This window comes from Schistocerca nitens, chromosome 5 (genome assembly GCF_023898315.1).
Source record: "Schistocerca nitens isolate TAMUIC-IGC-003100 chromosome 5, iqSchNite1.1, whole genome shotgun sequence".
Classification (NCBI taxonomy): domain Eukaryota; kingdom Metazoa; phylum Arthropoda; class Insecta; order Orthoptera; family Acrididae; genus Schistocerca; species Schistocerca nitens.
In genome coordinates, this window is record NC_064618.1 from 495,793,775 (window position 1) to 495,813,193 (window position 19,419).

The 19,419-nt window shown below is 41.0% G+C and overlaps 1 protein-coding gene across 1 annotated transcript in view; it reads left to right on the forward strand.

Annotated features, from left to right (window-relative positions):
• The window catches only part of LOC126259998 (kinesin-like protein KIF18A), a 167,367-nt gene that overhangs the window by 63,538 nt on the left and 84,410 nt on the right, over nucleotides 1-19,419 (forward strand). Inside the window, exon 8 of the mRNA XM_049957150.1 lies at nucleotides 13,770-14,117. Coding sequence (XP_049813107.1) covers nucleotides 13,770-14,117 — 348 coding nt within the window. The remainder of the gene's footprint in view (nucleotides 1-13,769; nucleotides 14,118-19,419) is intronic.

Sequence of the window (19,419 nt, forward strand, 5' to 3'; positions counted from 1 at the left end):
AGTACACATAGACAAATGTGCAGTGGAATCCAATAATCCTAGACCAGAGATATGTACAGGGGAAACTTTTTGCATGTGTTTCTTAGTGTACGAGATCAGCTGCAGGTAATGCTTACTCACATGGGCTCCACTGTAGGCTTTTGATAATTAGAGGCTGGAACATCTGATTACTGGACTCTGGAACTATCGAACTCTGCCTTGCATGGCACTTGAGGACCTCTGTCATTTGGGGCTGTTTGCTTGTGGTTGGAACTTGAATGTGTCATTTTTACCTTAAATGTGTCGCTTTTTATTTTCAGTTCAATCAGAGTGGGAAATGAGCAGTTTCTGAATGTGTATGACATCTTAATTGACTGAGGAAAGTAGCTTGCACTGTGCACCTCTACCTAAGTTAAAAGGCTTGCAGTTAATATTCATACTTGGTTCTTTCTCTTCTGGCAGTCTTCAATGTTTGGCCATTAGTTTGTAAGGGACGAACACCCATACAGTTGTATTACTCAGATTATTGGTATATTGCTTTATGAACATAACCTCCTCAAGAATTGAATTTATTTTTCATTACAAAATGAATTGACATATTCACTGACATCACTCATTTGATGTCCTCTGTATAGCATCACTGAAGCAGAATGTCATATTGTATTAAAAACAGTTGCCATTTAATTGGCTGTAAAAAGGAAGAGCTTCTCTGTGTCAGTACTGGAAGAGTAAAAATCTTAAGATATCTTCCATTCTTCTTCAGAAACTGCAGGTACAGATGCTTTCTCTTTTCATGTTCTATATTGTGCTATTCAAGCAGAAGATCACAAACACTTTCTAAAAAGTTCTTTTAAAAAAATGATGGCAAGTGGATCAAACTTGGGTGCTCGCCATTGATGAACACGGCTAAAGTGACCTCCAGTAACTGATTTTAAATAGTTCACACATTTGTTCATAGACCTAACATAGCTTATTATTGACTGTGCAATGTCAGACCAAATATTATATTCCAGAATGAAATTTTCACTCTGCAGTGGAGTGTGCGCTGATATTAAACTTCCTGGCAGATTAAAACTGTGTGCCGGTCCGAGACTCGAACTCAGGACGTTTGCCTTTCGCGGGCAAGTGCTCTACCAACTGAGCTACCCAAGCACTACTCACACCCTGTCTTCACAGCTTTACTTGTGCTAGTATCTCGTCTCCTACCTTCCAAACTTTACAGAAGTTCTCCTGCGAACCTTACAGAACTAGCACTCCTGAAAGAAAGGACATTGCGGAGACATGGCTTAGCCACATCCTGGGGGATGTTTCCAGAATGAGATTTTACTCTGCAGCGGAGTGTGCACTGATATGAAGCTAAGACATGTCTCCACAATATCCTTTCTTTCAGGAGTGCTAGTTCTGCAAGGTTCGCAGGAGAGCTTCTGTAAAGTTTGGAAGGTAGGAGACGAGGTACTGGCAGAAGTAAAGCTGTGAGGACAGGGTGTAAGTTGTGCTTGGGTAGCTCAGTTGGTAGAGCACTTGCCTGCGAAAGGCGGAGGTCCCGAGTTCGAGTCTCAGACCGGCACACAGTTTTAATCTGCCAGGAAGTTTCAAATAAAAGAATGTGGTGCATTGCTTGAGACACATGTAATCCACACATTTCAGTAGTCAGTGCTAAGTGATGCTTGCAGTGGTATAAGGACCTACACCACTGGACTGTAGATGACTGGAAACAAATTACTTGGATTGATGAATCACCCTGTGCCCTGTGGCAGTCTGATGAAAGTATGTGTTACTGTGTGGTGGTGTTTTTCATGGTTAGGGTGTGCCCCCCGTATTGCATTTAACAAGAAACTAAATCCAAAAGAGTATAAACAAATCTTACAGCATCGTGTCCTGCATACAGTAGAGGTACAGTCTGGAAATGATGATTGTATCAGCCTGAGAATGCACAATGTGTTAAAGGAGCGTCTGTAAGGCAGCTGTTTGTGGACAGTAACATTCCTGAAATGGATTTGCCTACCCAGACTCTTAACCTGAACCCAATGGAACACCTTTGGGATGCGTTAGAACATTGACTTTGCACCAGACACCAGTACCCATCATCACTGCCTTCTCTGGTTTCAGCTGAGGAAGAATGGGCTGCCATTCCTCCAGACCTTGACATCTCTTTGGAAGTGTCACCAGCAGAGTTCAAGCTGACATAAATGCGAAGGGTGGATACACCCCGCGTTAATTTTCACTAACAGATGCCCAGATACTTCAGGTCAGATAAGTACCTGGCAGTTAGGTGGCCCATAACATTTTTGTTCAACTATTACTGTACTGAAAAACATCCTGTTTCACTCATTGCTTTCACACCTGAGATATTACCTGGATTCTAAAACAAAACAATCACTCTTATAGTTATATGATTAAGTAAATGAATTCAAACTGTTCCATGACTATAATAATAGTGCAAAATAGACTTTCATGCTATTTGCTGTTGCCGAAACACACCAGATTCATTGAATTCTTTCATAAACTGTAGAAAATATGTATTCTGGCTTGTGGCACAGATATACCTTCAAAAATTTATCAGCAATCCTTAGACTGATATTTGCTGTTACTTTTCTTCTTCTCAGCCACTTCACAGCTACTGCCAATCAAAGAATGCTGCACCATTGTTATATTAGAATGCTTCAGTCAGTGAGGATGTAGAAGGTACCGACAGGGATGTGGAGCCATGCCGACTCCAGTGTTGTGACTGTCGGCACCAAGTTTCTTGCTTGAGGATCAATGACGCATAAAGCCTGATCCAGGTTGTCCCACAGATTCTGGGAGTTTGGTGGCCAGGGAACTACCGTAAACTCATTGTGCTGCTCTTCAAACCACAAATACTGTGAACTGTGCGACATGTTGGATTGTACTGCCAGTAGATGTCTTCGTGCCAAGGAAAAACAAACTGCATGTATGGGAGGACACGGTCCCCAAGGCTAGATACATATTTCTTTTGATCCATTGTGTGTTCCAGAATGACAAGATCAGCCAGAGAATGCCAAAAAATGTTCCCCAGACCATAATGCTCCCTCCTCCAGCTTGGGCCTTAATGAAGATTTTTGCAGGATGTTTGTTTTCAGATAGTTTTTGTCCGATGGAGCATAAAAGTGATACATCTGAAGAGGCCGTCTTTCACCATTCAGTGGACATCCAGGTGTGGTATTAGGGTGCAGATTCCATCCTTTGTCACTGATGAATAGTACTCAGCATGGTTGTATGAACTAGGCATCTGTTGTGGAGGTTTATATGCAGCAACGTTCGCTGTATGGTCGTTGAGGAGACACTGTTGTTAGCCCCTTCATTCATCTGGGTAGTCGGTTGCTAAACAGTTGCATGTACACATCTTCCCAGCCATCATTCGACCTGTCATTTATGGCCCGTGGTGCACCACAGTTGCCGAGGCACTGGTTTTGGATAGCACATTTTTACTGTGCATAGTATACTTTTAACCAAAGTGGCATGCGAACATTATATGAAACTAAGCTGTTGCGAAGATGCTTCCACCCTCAGCCCAAAATCCAATCATCATGTCCTCTTGGATGTCAGATAAATCACTCCATTTCCGCATTAGGATAATGACTGCACTGTTTTCCGCATCCCCGACACATTTTATATACCCTCCACTTCTAATGCCTCTACCTGCCATTGTGAGTGGTTATTGTATGTTGACATCGAACATAGATGCTGGTTGCATTAATGTGCATGGACCTTGTATAGAGACATTTGAAAAATGAAGAAAACTGTTTTGGTAGATGATGTTTCAACAGAAACCTTTAAAACTGAATGCAAAGAACTACAAAATGCCAACACAGTAGGCATACTCCTGCAGGATAACACATTGGCACTCCAGTAAACAAATTCTTTTATTGGGTTTTTCCAGTCTTGAGGCTCACAAAATGTATCATACCTGGTTTTGGCTTCTTAGAAAGTCACTATCAGATCTGTTGGAAAAGGAAGGAAAAAGAGAATAGTAAAATACTAAGAAACTAAATTATAATATACTCAAACCAATTTCCTTATATAGCTACACACACTTTAATAAGTTGCTATGTAACTTGTCAACGAAATACTGTACACACACGTGAACTGTTTACATTGCTGTCAGTGAGGTGGCTTGCGCACCGCAGCGATAGAGATAGCCAGTAGGAGCAATCACAATGTAGCGGTGAGGTCAGACAAAAGTGTGGTTCCTAAAGAGGGGCAACAGTCTTTTCAATAGTTGCAGGCTGATTACATCCTCGTAGGTAGGACATGTTTTGAGGCATCAAGGGATCACAAATTTAGCATTGGAGGGCAGTGTGGAGGGTAAAAATCGTAGAGGGAGACCAAGAGATCAATACACTAAGCAGATTCAGAAGGATGTAGGTTGCAGTAGGTACTGGGAGATGAAGAAGCTTGCACAGGATAGAGTAGCACGGAGAGCTGCATCAAACCAGTCTCAGGACTGAAGACCACAACAACAACAACAACAGGTAAAATATTCTGCCCCCTCCCCTCCCCAGCGGGTCCGGGGTAAGAATAGGTCCGAGGTATTCCTACCTGTCATAAAAAGTGACCAGAAGGAGTTTCACACGTTTCGGCCTTTGAAATACTCCCCTTAGAGCTCCATTCTTCAAAATTTTCCTGAAGAGCGAGCCAATTGGGGAAGAGCACCTTACATGATGCATTGTGTCCATCGTGCATTGAGATCTTTAGCCCACTTTCTCGTCGTCACATTTCAGTCCTGCTCATCCTCAATCTCTTGGGCGAAGACACCTTTCTGGGTGCATTTTCCACCATGGACTATGCGGTGTCGCTTACTGTGTTGACGATGATTGTGGAATTCTTTGCACCTGATATGCAGCACGGTAGCCAGTCTGTTGTGGGGCCGTCATGTACCCTGTTGGTTTTAATTCCCTGACCACACAGGGATCGCTCTGCTTGATGCCTGTGCTGTTAACTCGCCAAGTATGCCAAGGAGTAGATAACAATCCCCCTGGGGCATCGGGACTCTCGGCAATGGCCATCCTGCCAGCTGGCCTGTGCGTGGCTGGGTGGTGCCTGTGGGGAGGGCCCCTAGTCGAAGTGGGTGGCATCAGGGCGGATGACACACGATGAAGTGTAGTCCATCATCTCTTGCTGGTGGTGAAACACCAGCAGTATCTAAGTGTTCACGAGCTAAATTCAATGCACAGAAGCATGACCCCAAATCGTTCCATCTCCTTGCTCATGCCCTGGCCTGCATTTGTCCTGTGTACTGACTCATTGAACGGCCTACTAGCTATCGACCAGTGCTAGCCTCGTCATCCTCTGGTAGCGTCCATCCAGGAGTCCATTTATGCTCTGGAATGGTCCCGTCGTTCAGTGGTGTTTGTGTGGACCCCAAGACATGTCGGAATCCCAGGCAACGAACTTGTCGGCAGGCTGGCCAAACAGGTGACGCAGAAACCGCTTCTGGAGATGGGCATCTCAGAAGCTGACCTGCGTTCTGTCTTATGCCACAGGATTTTCAGGCCTTGGGGGACGGAATGGCATAACCGTACTCACAACAAGCTGCGTGTCATTAAGGAGTTGATAAATGTGTGGAAGTCTTCCATGCGGTCCTCTCGCAGGAAATAAGTTGTTATCTGCTGGATTCGCATTGGCCACACATGGCTAACTCATGGTTACCTACTCTGTCGTGAGGACCCATCTCTGCGTCACTGTGGCTCCCAAATGACAGTCATCCACCTCTTGCTGGACTGCTCACTTTCAGCCGCTTTTCGGCGGACTTTTAACTTTCAGCCGCTTTTCGGCGGACTTTTAACTTTCAGCCGCTTTTCGGCGGACTTTTAACTTTCAGCCGCTTTTCGGCGGACTTTTAACTTTCAGCCGCTTTTCGGCGGACTTTTAACTTTCAGCCGCTTTTCGGCGGACTTTTAACTTTCCCAGCTTCCTACCTTCAGTTCAGTGTTGGGCAATGATGCCTTAGCGGCATCTTTAGTTTTATGTTTTATCTGTGAGAGTGGGTTTCATACTTCTAAGTAGGTTTTAGTGCATGTCATTTGTCCCTCTGTATACTCCACCCTAGTGCTTTTAGGGTGGAAGTTTTAATGTGTTGCAGAGTGGCTGGCTTTTCCTTTTTATTCTCGTGGTCAGCCAGCCACTGTAACCTGCTTTCTTGTTTTACTCTCTTCTGTTTCTGTTGTTTTCTTGTCCTCTTTTGTTCCTTTTAGTGTTCATTGCTTTTCCTTCATTCTTGTGGTTTTTCCTTTCTGTCCGTTTTGTTATATGTCTAATCTGTTTTATTCTTACACTTGTTTTATTAGGAACAAGGGGCCGATGACCTCGTAGTTTGGTCCCTTCCCCCCTGTTTTAAACCAACCAAAATATTCTGGAGGTATTAGAGTCTCCCATTCGGATCTCCAGGTGGGCACTACTGAAGAGGACGTTGTCATAAGGGGAAACAAAGCTGGCATTCTACGGATCAGTGTGTGGAATGTTAGATACCTTAATTGGGTAGGTAGGTTTGAAAATTTAAAAAGGGAAATGGATGGGGGGGGGGGGGGGAGGGGCTTGTGGAGAAGGCAGTACATAATGTGGGTGGGGAGAGGAGTGGTGTGAACAGTGACAGAAGAGAGAGGGTGCAGTAAGGGTTGTGACAAACCTGTTAGTGGAGGTTTTAGGCTAGGGGGTTTGCAAAACTGCAGAAAATGCTGGGGAGACAATTCCCACCTCTGTAGTTCAGAAAAACAAACTTCTGCTGGAAAGGAGTATCTAAATGGCACACATAGGGAAGCTGGTGAAGTTATTTTTGTTGTGGGGTGCAGTGTGCTCAGCAACTGAATGGTAGAGTTTGCAATTTGCCACAGTTTCGTGGTAGCCATTCATGTGAGTAGATAGTTGATTACTTGGCATGGCCACAGAGAACGTTGTATAGTAATTGCAGTGAATCTCGTACATAAGGAGCAGTCTAATGGAAACCAAATATCTGCCACTGAGACCATCGAATGGTTCCATTCAAAAGAAATCACATGTGTCAACATTTATCCTACTGAGAGACGGAATGATCAATTCCTGCCTTGTAGAACATGGTTGGCCTCTGATTGATCCACAACAGCACCAGCTCTTGCACCTCCTTGTCTGACTGTAACCAACATCCGTGCATGTTTGTATTCAGGTCTCCAACATTATGAAAATTGTGGTGAATGGTCATTGCTGTAAAGGGGATGTTGCAATGTTTCCCAACTGAATCAAAGAAGCTTAGCAGTCATCCAGTTGTTAGTGTGGGGGGGAAGTTGTCATGCAACAGGATGATTGTCAGACGGCATTCCTGGGTATTTTGGCTTTATGGCATGTCACCCTCTCTGCAAAGTGTCTTCATAGTGCTGTGCATTGAATGTTCTTCCACTTTCAAGGAACTCGACAAGCAGAGGGGCCCCCTGCAGTCGAAGTTGCATGATAATGCCCATCGGACGAAGGCTACGCGTTAGTGATTTGATTGGAAATACTGTAACATCCTCCGTACAGCCCAGATCGTTCACAAAGTAATTGTGGTTTGGCAGACAAGGAAGTGCAAGAGTGGGTGCAGTTTTGAATCATTCAGCGACTGACCATGTTCTCTGAAACGGGAATTGATCGTCTAGTCTCCCAGTGGGAAAAATGTCTTTAAGGATACAGGGTACTTTTCCAGCTCAATGTTATGTAAAAATCAATATCTATATCTTTCAGGCACTGATTATAAAGTATATGTTTTACAGATTTTTTTGTTGATTTTAGGTAATGCAGCACACTTTCTAAACTAATTAGAAGTATTTTGAATATTTTTGAACCTACTTAGGGTTATTAAAAAAGTTACAATGAAATTTATGCAATTTTTTTGTCCAAAATGCTTCCTCAAATTGAGGTACCATTTAATCCAATGTTATACATTTGAAGGAGACCAAATTTTTGCCAGATATGCATGACATGATGGCTGAGGTACTGGACCCATTGAATTCCACCTATTACAAGGATAAAAAATAACACATCTTACATTTTAATTTTTATAATTATTTTTCCAATAAAAATGTTATTTTTTCTATAATTTAGTTGATTCTGCAATAAAGCTTAGGTCTACTACATAAGTATGGACTATTGCAAGTTACAGAAAAAAAAATTAGAGCAATGATTTATAAACTTTAGAAAATATTTGTACCTGAATTCTGAAAAAAAAAAAAACTTTCAGGAAATTGCGAATGAAGGTATGAGTCCAATTAAGCTGTGCCTCAGAATATACACAAAGCACAGTCTTCATCCTGCAGCATTTCATCATCTTCAAGCTTCCTCTCTGTATTCCGTTTAGCACTCCTTGCTCCTTTGGTAACTTGAAGAGTGAATATTTCAGCTTCATGCACACATTTCCTGTCATACGCAAGCAATTGATCCTTCCATATTAGAGCCACATTTTATCCCTCCAGCATTGATACATATCACTACATCTAGTACACCAACTTTTAATGTATTTAGTTGTACAAAAATATTCTCAGGTAATCTTTCCCACATGCAATGGTTGAAACTTTCATTTGTATTCTGAGTGCCCCCATGAAGACATTTACTTAGCAAAACAGGGTCACTCAGGTCTCTAAAAATTGGTTTTATTTCATTCATAACAGGCTCAGAAAGAGAATGCTTATGAGGGTATATTTGACCACTTTCTTTTGCTTTTTGGTAACCACACCAAGAATCTGCTCCTTTAGGGCAAAGTCCATGAACAGGGAGGTCATCTGTGGACAACTTAAGAAAGTAGGTGGCCCACACAGCTTTTCTCATTGCTGTAACATCATTCAGAGGTGCAGTTCGTCTAATGGCCAGTCCATAATAACTCTGAAGGAGGCCTCTTTGTTTTTGTCAATCTGCCTTGGCAAGACAGAGATTTTCCATCATATGGCAACTTTCCTTTCAATTATCTTCGTGGCTTCCTCAATCTAACACCCATCCTCTTTTGCACATGTCCACAACACTCCCGATTTGTTACCAAGGTATCACCATAAACATTGAGCTCATTAATTGTGTTGAAAGCTTTAGAGTTCCCATCACCTAGGTACTTCATATATCTAATGCTATAAACAGGCACCGACCTCTGAAAATTTTTTTAGAGCTCCATCACACTCCATACATCCACTGTAACCATCATAATTCTTAGAACACTGATGTTCAATATGTCCTTCAATGTTACCATGGCAGTTGTGGCAGTACTTAGATAAGCACTCAACATCAACAACTTTTCTGTTCTCCAGATAAGTAGCACTTACACCACCATTCAAGGAACGATGTCCTAGACATTGCCATGTCCCATCAGGTGCAACAGCAATGTCCCTGGTTCCATTAATATTTACAGTTTCTTCTACTGCATGTTTAATAGATGCTTTAGACACAACCGACCAGGCACCTAAAAGTATTTTTATGTACTTGCTGAACATCCTGGAAGGAGAAGGAAGGTCCCTCAAGCCACATAATGTTTGAGCAGCCTTTGTTCCTTTTCCTATTGCACGCACTGCATATGCTAACATCAAATTAACATCATATGAATTATGCACAATGTTCGAAGTCAGTTTTGAGGTAGATTTATTGCAGGATCTACTCGGAACCACTAATTTTGACGCTAAACCCTTCCTACTACTTTGTTGTTCATTTATTTCCAGTCAGCCTACACCATCACATTATTTACATTTCGCCACTTCCTTTATCAAAGAAGATAAGATGCCCACATCAACAACAAAAAATCCACTACAAACAGTGTCATTGTGAACACAAAAATTTGAATCACAAGGAGGTGTGCCATGTGGGAGTTTCTTCCCTGAAGAACTGATACATAGGTTACTTTCAACAGTGTGGCTTGCTTTGTTTGTGAACTGGTTACCATGGAATTTCCTTTTATTGAATTTCTTGATGTGTGGCATAATTTGTATTTATTGCACACTGAAGGATATGTACTTCCACAAATATATGTAGCACTTGGGCAGCAAACGTCCAGTAACACGTGAACAAACTGCTTCAGCGAAACAAAAGTAAATACTAGCTCAGATAATCATTTACACACACTAGAAACCTGCACTGTTGCCAACATATACAATGTATCATACGTATAATCGCTGGAAACAGAAAGTTCACAGTTCTTTTTGAAATAAAACTGCTTTCTGTAACAGAAATAAAGGGGGCATGGTGCCATACATGACTGTAACTTTAAAATTTGGAATATATAGGTCATTTTTAATTTGAAACCCTATAATGTATATATCAATGTAATCGGGAACTAATAAAGTCATTAAAAAATTTAGATTTTTCCACCTTTTATAAGTACCCTGAATCTGTAAGATGTGTGGTGATTACTTTTGAATGGACCTATTCCATGGTCCCTTTGTGATGGGTGTTTGGTTTTCATTTGATTGCTCCTCATATAACAAGGCTGCTTTCACATGTGGCCTTGTCTTTTGTAGCATAAGAAATGTCTGTGAGTGGATGATGCTAGGTGGTGATGAGAGTGTGTATGGGATAGGTCTTGCACCTATGTTGACCATGAGGGGATGTGATCCATGGAGTGCAGGATTGGAATGAAGATAGACAAGGATATTCTATAGATTGGGTGCTTTGTGGAACACTTATTTTGGTGAGGTGAATAGGATTTTGGGTAGGATATCCCACATATCAGGGCATGAAGAGAAGTACTCAGTTGAAGGATGTGATCGAGCTGTTTAAGACTAGCTGGTTAGTTGATCGTTAACAAATTTACTGTTGTCAGGTGAGGGGATGACATGGGAAACTTGTTTATGGGTGACCTGGATAGGTTATTGTTCATCAATAAAGGTTCCAGTAAGGTTATCAGTATATTTTGACAACAGCTAGTCACTGGAGATGCAGGGTCCTGACAAACCTGTAAGGAACACTCTTTTTGACATGGAATGGGTGACAGCTGTCATAGTGGAGATACTGTTGGTTGGTGCACTTGATATGAACAGATGTCCTTATGTGGCCATCTTAGAGGTAGAGAGGGACATCTGGGAATGTGGTTCATTGAGTTGAGAAGTAACAGATGAAGTTGATTTGGAAGTAGATGTAAAGGTTATTGAGTAAAAAGCAGAGGTTGTCCTTGCCACGAGTCTGGATTATGAAAATGTTGTCAATGACTTTGAAGCAGATGAGGGGCTTTGTGTTAACTGGATGATTCCTCCACATGGCCCATAAGGATGTTGTTGGAGGGTGATGCCATACAAGTGCCCATGGCAGTACCACAGAATTGTTTATAGATTCGGTCTTCAAAAGTGAAATAATTGAAGGTTAGGTTGTGGTTGACCAAAAGGATTAGGAAAGAAATGGTGGGTTTGGTATCAGGACATTGTTGGGAAAGATTGTGTTCCATGGTCACAAGGCTGTGGGCATGGGGGACGTTGGGGCATAGTATGTTGCATCCACAGTAACATGGCAGGAACTCTTGAAAGCCAGTGTCTTAAATGTAGGATGGGAGGTTATGGACAATAGTACGGAGGTGTTGGTCAACAAAGGCTGAGGTTTGTTCTGAGAGTGCCTTGTTCCTAGCCTCAGTGAGATGACCAGTAGGAAACATGTGAGGTGGGCCGCTCTGTATATTTATCATGTGATTACTAACAGCTTCTTTTCAATGTTGGCAGCTATGTGGTTTTTGTGTTCTTTGGGAATGATGTTGGACTCACTGGGGAGGGATTTAGGAAAGGAAGATGGTGCCAGGTTAGAAACAAGGAATTCCTGAAAATTTACCAGGGGATAACTGGATGGAAAGGGAGGAGGATCGTGGTTGGAAGGCGATTGGGACTGTTTTAAACAAGGTTCTGCATGAGGTTTTGGTTGGCTTTTGTCAGTGGAGTGCGTGGCAAAAAACATTTCCATTGGAGAGACCGAGCGAAGGGAAGAAATTCCTTCAAAAGTCCAGCGTGGTTGAAGTCTCTTCCATTTTGTACCCATTTTCCTTTGCTATCGTCTTTCTGTAGTTACTTAAAACTCATTTGTCTTTTCTTTATTACTTCATATGTCTATATTTTCTTCTCCACTACATTGCCTGCTTCCAAATCGCACACCGGCCACCCTCTGTTGTACAGTTTGAACATCTGCTGTTTTGACAAAGCTAATAAGTGCTGTAGTAAAACTATCTGCAGTTTGATTCTTTTTTAAAATGGCATGTACGTTATAGAGAAATAGTTATTATCGTCAATTCAGTTGATATGAGCTGTAGTGTGTTGAGGTGATTTTGATGGGAAATTTGAAAATGTCTCATATTATTCCCCTGTGTGTGTGCGTTTAGCACTGCTTTATAAAGCTAGCTAGTAGTTACTTTCATGTTCCATGGATCATTTTGTACGATAAGTCATCATAATGTGGAACGAGTCATTTTACATAAATATTGCAAATTAATTTGCATGTCTATTTGTACTCTAAACATCACCATATAATACCCCCCCCCCTCCCCTCCAACATGAAAACAAGATACACAGATTGAGTTAACAATTCCTACTCACCAACTTTTACACATTACAAATGTAGAAACTCTTCAGTGGTATCGAAGTTTTTACCTTGCTGTCTTAACAGACGTTTGGAACCAATGGGTAAAAGGTCAAAAATTTTTGATGCAGCGTTGTGCACTCCTTTTTGTGCTAAAGACAGCCTTTAATGTTGAGTAATGAATGTCATTTTTTCTTCTAGTATTGTAATTATGTACTTTTGAACTGTAGTGGATTTTTTACAACAAACTTCATGAGGAAATAAATGTGCCGTGAAGCATTAGTCAGAATACCAAACTCCTTAAACAGATGTTTACAAAAAGATCATGGGTGAGCACGACATATTATTCTTGCAGGACGTTTTTGGGCAATGAAGACCTTCTTTCTTAAAGATGAGTTACCCCCGAACATTATTCCACATGACATTACTGAATGAAAACAAGCAGAATATGTCAACTTACTGATTTCTCTCTCCACAAAATTTTCTATGATTCTAACTGCAAATGTGACCGGACTAAGTTGTTTTCGGAGTCCCAAAATGTGTTTTTTCCAATTTAAATTCTCATCAATATGGACACCTAAGAATTTTTTGAAGTTTCCCCCTTATGTATTATTTCATCACCATGTGTTACACTTATCAGTGGTCCGAGCAGTGTCAGGGATTTTCATCTGCCTCCAGATGACTGGGTGTTTGTGTTGTCCTCCTCATTTCATCATCATTCATGAAAGTGGGGAGATTGGACTGAGCAAAGGTTGGACATTTGTACAGTTGCTGATGACCATGCAGTTGAGCGCCCCACAAACCATACGTCATCATAATCATCACTTACCAATGGTGCAATACTCCTAGAGATGCAGAACTGAATATGATGTGTCTTTGTGAAATTCAGGGTGAGACCATTCACAGAAAACCAATCAATGATACTTTTTAGAACTTTGTTCACCATTTCTTCCATTTCTGTATGTATATTGGGAGTAATTAAAATACTGATGTCATCTGCAAAAAGAACTAATTCTGCTTGTTCTACATTAGACAGTAGATCATTTACGTATTTGAGAAACAGTAACGAACCTAAGATTGAACCTTGGGAACCCCATACATGATTTCCTTCCTGTCAGACTTATGTCACTGGATTTTATTGGCTGAATATTTATGGTTTATTTAAATGTAAATTGAGTAATGTCAGTATCCTAACATTGCTGTAGTTTGCTAAATTTACTCTAATGGTTAAATGTGCAGGAAATTTATGTATCTGAAAATAAGATATCAGAATTAAATTAAAAATATGGTTTTGGTTTCAGGTAAAAAGCAATATTGTTAACTGTGAAATGCATGTGTCACAGTATGCAAGGCTTGTGGAAGAGTTAAACCGCAAAGTAGCTGCACAGAACGACGAAATTAGTAAACTAAAAGAACAATTGAAATCAAATGTAGTAAATGAAAGAAGTTCTACAGAGAAAACTGAAAGTGATGAGATACATCACTGGAGGAAAAAATTAAGAGAAATGTATAAAATTAAAAAGAAGCTCAATAGTGAAATCCTCTTAGCAGAAATGAAGAGAAAAATACTTAAATGGAGAGCATACATTAAAGAACAAGCTGCTGCTCGTGTCGAAGTTCTTTGTTATGACAGTGAACAGCTTAAACAGGTGAGTTATCATAAGCTAGTATTTGTTTGAGACATATTTTATTATGAATGTTTTCTCAGTAGATTTCTCCTGAGTTGTATTTTTATACATACTTATAAGATTTGACTTTTATGCTTTTTCCTGTTTGTATTAGAAATAACTGATGCAGATTTGTTGAACTGGAAACTAGACATTCATTTTTGTATTATAAATGCAAATATCTTCAATTTGTAATTAGAAAAAATGGAATTGGAGCGTATTGATTTGTAATCTCCACAAAGGTAATCTGAGAAGATTTCAGTGTTTAAAACTGACTCTGCAGCCTTAGTCTACAGTCAGTAATTTCTTGAAATAACCATCTGTCTTGTTAGTACTACAGAACTCAGTGCGACTCTGTAAATATTGGATGCCACGAGTGTACATCATTCATGGGACAATGTAAACTGTCACATCCTCACTACAAGTAGTCAGCATTATAAAAATTACTATTTCAAAGTTTATTAATTTATGAATAAAGACGATCTGTTTCTGTAGCAGTCCTAGTCTTCATTACAATATAGTATCATAATTGCAAAATTGTCGTCCTAGATACTAGACTGTGATTTTATATACTTTAGAATTTTATCATAATGAAGCTGCAGTTTAATATTATTTTCTGTGTGGTGTATATTTTTGATTCTGCTCATATATGATGTTTAAAAATGCACTGATAGGATTTGTTGACTACAGGGCTGTGGAAATACATTGCCATGCTCTGCTCTGCAGATTTGTTCACTATAAGGCTGTGAAAACATGTTGCTGCACTCTGCTCTGCATCATATTTTGCTAAGTTTGCTGCACAAGTACTGTTGTGGAAAAGTTGAAAACAATAAAAAGTGGACAAATGATTTATTTTTTGCTTGTTATTTATTGTCTGCAAATTTTCTGACGTTCTTTACTGTGAGAAACAAGCTTCGGTCATTACTGTTAGCTCTGAAGCCAGGTGGGGTGTTTAGCTTAATGCACAAGTATGCTAGTGTCAAAATAACCATTGCAAGATGTTGAGTCGCAATGGATGAGGGTAAGGAGGAGGCTGGAGTGGGGAGGGGGTTGGATAGTAGGGTAGAGGTAGGGACAGTAAATTGCTGCTGGGAGCATGCAGTCAGGAGGTTAGCGGGATGGTGGGGGAGAGGGGAGGGGGGTTGGCGGAAAAGGAGAGAAGTAAAAAGACTGGGTGCATTGGTGCAATATAGAACTGTGTACTGCTGGGATGAGAACATGGATGGGCTAGGTGGGTGAGGAGAATAACTAGCAAATGTTCAGGCCAGGAGGGTTACAGGAATGTAAGATATATTGCAGGGAGAGTTCCCTTCTGTGCATTTCAGAAAAGCTGGTGTTGGTGGGAAGAATCCAGATGGCACAGCCTGTGAAGCAAGGACATTGTGTTGGGTGGCATGCTCCACAATAGGGTGATCCAGTTGTTTCTCGGCCACAGTTTGTCAGTGGCCATTCATGCAGACAGACAGCTTGGTGCTTGCCGTGTCCACAAGGAATGCAGCACAGTAGTTGCAGCTTAGCCTGTAGACTACAGGACTGATTTCACATATGCCTTGCCTTCGATGGTATAGGTGATGGTTGTGACTGGGCTGGAGTAGGTGATGATGGGAGGATATGTGGGACAGGTCTTGCATCTAGGTCCTACCCACTATACTTCCCGCTCCTCCCACAGTGGTATTCTGCCGCCTGCCGAACCTACACAATATCCTTTTCCATCCCTACACCCCAGGGATGAACTGGCTGACTGTTTAGCTAGAGAAGCAGATACTTACCCCCATTTTCTTTCCTGATTCCAGCTGTAGATATGTGTCAAATCTCTTTGCCCAAATGTGGAATGCCATCTGGAGCGCTACTGCTCATAGTAGTAAACTCTGCACAATCAAGGATTCTACTGCAGTTTGGTGCTTTTCCTTCCACTCCCCTCGGAAGGAGTCAACTGTTTTATGACATTTACACATTAGTCATACCTGGCTCACCCATTGTTTCCTCGTACATAACGCCCCACCTCCAAATGTGGTTGGGGAACCAGACTGACGATATCTCACATTGGTGGAATGTCCCCTTCTTTTGGTCCTTTGTGTTGAGCATAATCTTCCTGATTCCTTAAATTTGCTATTAGCAGACAATCCAGATGGTTGAACTGGCCCTCGGTTTCCTCTGTGAAAGTGGTTTTCATTTCCAGATACAAGGTTCTGTTTTAGTCTTGGAGCAGGGACAGGTTGGTTGTATTTTGGACTTCTTTTACAGTCTTCTCAGTCTGTGACACCATGACCCCCCTTTTTTTCCATTTTCTAGATTTGGTTTCACCTTTCATGCCTTTACTGTGTGTGTTTAATGATCATTATTTTATAATTTAACTCCCTTGACTGGATCCATCCACTTTTAGCAGACCCTCTTTCTTCTGTGACTCACTTTGGAATTGCAGGACTGACGACATTGCCGTTTGGTCCCATAACCCATCTCAATTAATCAGCCAATCAATCATCCCTACACAACCCATGCTCCCAACCCCCTTGCATCATGGCTCATATCCCTGTAATAGACTTGCATGCGAGATCTGTTGCACCTCCACCATCACCTATGCCAGTCCATTCACAAATGTCACCAATCCCATTAAAGGCAAGGCTGCCTGCAAAACCAGTCATGTAATCTAAAAGCTGAGTTGCAACCAGTGTACTGCATTCTACGTGGACATGGCAACAAACAAGCTGTCAGCATGAATGGCCAGTGACAAGCTGTAGCCAAGAAACAACTGGTCCACTGTGTTGCGGAGCACGTTGTCCTTCATAATAACTATTTTGAACTGTCAGTTCCTTCCTGTATTCCAGGGTCAATCCAACCAAGTGGTCCAGCACTAGTTGCTTGACCATCTCAGAAAAAAATTTATATTTGCTGGGTGAATTCCCCAATGTTTAGTAGTCACAAAAATATTTTTTTAAAAAATTTTGGTTTATTATTTTGTAATGGCAGCCATATTTGTTCCAGGCCGCATACTATTTTCGTATTTGAAGGGCATCTACATTTTTTACAATTATTCAGTAGTGCATTGTGCTAAGCCTTTCAGATAAAATGCATTTAGTTCAGCACAATCTGGGCTACACATTAACATCATTATCACTTAGCTGGATGTATTCTTTAATATATTTTTAATTGTTCTAAGTTATCAGACACAAATTAAAAAAAAAAAAAACTCAATTTTTGAACAGTAGTTTTCCAAAGAAAGATTAATTTCTCAGCTTTAATATTTTTTCTGCTATTACACTGTATAGTATAGTTACTTTTTATAGAGTATCAATGGTGAGCAGTTTACACTTAAAAAAAAAGGAAAAAAGAAAAAAATACACTATTTTTAAAAATGGTTTTTTATTTTTCCATTTTGTGGCCTGCAATATCTTTGGGGGACCAGATAAAAATCTGAAAATTTCACAGTTAATAGACCTTTATGATATCAAACTTCAGTATAAATTTAAACTTTGAGATTCAATTGGAAGTTACAGATAAAATATTACAAATGAGTCAGAAATATGTGTTTTAACATCTACATCTACATACATACTCCGCAATCCACCATAAGGTGCGTGGTGGAGGGTAACTCGTACAACTACTAGCATCTTCTCTCCCTGACCCACTCCCAAACAGAACGAGGGAAAAAAGACTGCCTATATGCCTCTGTACGAGCCCTAATCTCTCTTATCTTATCTTTGTGGTCTTTCCGTGGAATGTAAGTTGGCGGCAGTAAAACTGTACTGCAGTCAGCCTCAAATGCTGGTTCTCTAAATTTCTTCAGTAGCGATTAACGAAAAGAACGCCTCCTTTCCTCTAGAGACTCCCACCCGAGTTCCTGAAGCTTTTCCGTAACACTCGTGTGATGATCAAACCTACCAGTAACAAATCTAGCAGCCCGCCTCTGAATTGCTTCTATGTCCTCCATCAATCCGACCTGATAGGGATCCCAAACGCTCGAGCAGTACTCAAGAATAGGTCGTATTAGTGTTTTATAAGCGATCTCCTTCACAGATGAACCACATTTTCCCAAAATTCTACCAATGAACTGAAGACGACTATCCACCTTCCCCACAACTGCCATTACATGCTTGTCCCTTTTCATATCGCTCTGCAATGTTACGCCCAAATATTTTTATCGATGTGACTGTGTCAAACGATACACTACTAATGGAGTATTCAAACATTACAAGATTCTATTTCCTATTCATCTGAATTAATTTACATTTATCTATATTTAGAGTTAGCTGCCATTCTTTACACCAATCACAAATCCTGTCCAAGTCATCTTGTATCCTCCTACAGTCACTCAACGACGACACCTTCCCGTACACCACTGCATCATCAGCAAACAGCCGCACATTGCTATCCACCCTATCCAAAAGATCATTTATATAGATAAAAAACAACAGTGGACCTACCACACTTCCCTGGGGCACTCCTGATGATACACTCACCATTGAGGACAACGTACTGGGTTTTATTACTTAAGAAGTCTTCGAGCCACTGACGTACTTGGGAACCAATCCCATACGCTTGTACCTTAGTTAAGAGTCTGCAGTGGGGCACCGAGTCAAACGCTTTCCGGAAGTCAAGGAATATGGCATCCATCTGATACTCTTCATCCATGGTTCGCAAGATATCATGTGACAAAAGGGCGAGTTGCGTTTCGCGGGAGCGATGCTTTCTAAAGCCGTGCTGATGCATGGCCAGCAACTTCTGTCTCAAGGAAATTCATTATATTCGAACTGACAATATGTTTGAGAATCCTGCAACAAACCGATGTTAAGGATATTGGTCTGTAATTTTGAGGATCCATCCTTCTACCCTTCTTATATACAGGTGTCACCTGCGCTTTTTTCCAGTCGCTCGGGACTTTACGTTGGACAAGAGATTCGCGATAAATGCAAGCTAAGTAAGGAGCCAATGCAGTAGAGTACTCTCTGTAAAACCGAATGGGAATCCCATCAGGACCTGGCGATTTATTTATTTTCAACCCATTCAGCTGCTTCACAACCCCAGGGATGTCTATCACTATGTCCTCCATACGGGATTCTGTAAGAGACTCAAATGGCGGTATGTTTGTACGATCCTCCTGCGCGAAAGATTTCTCGAATGCTAAATTTAAAATTTCAGCTTTCGTTTTGCTGTCTTCCGTTGCCAGGCCAGACTGATCAGTGAGTGAGTGACTGGATGGAAGCCTTCGACCCGCTTACCAATTTTATGTAAGACCAGAATTTCCTTGGGTTTTCACCAAGATCTTTTGGTAAGGTACGTCAGTGGT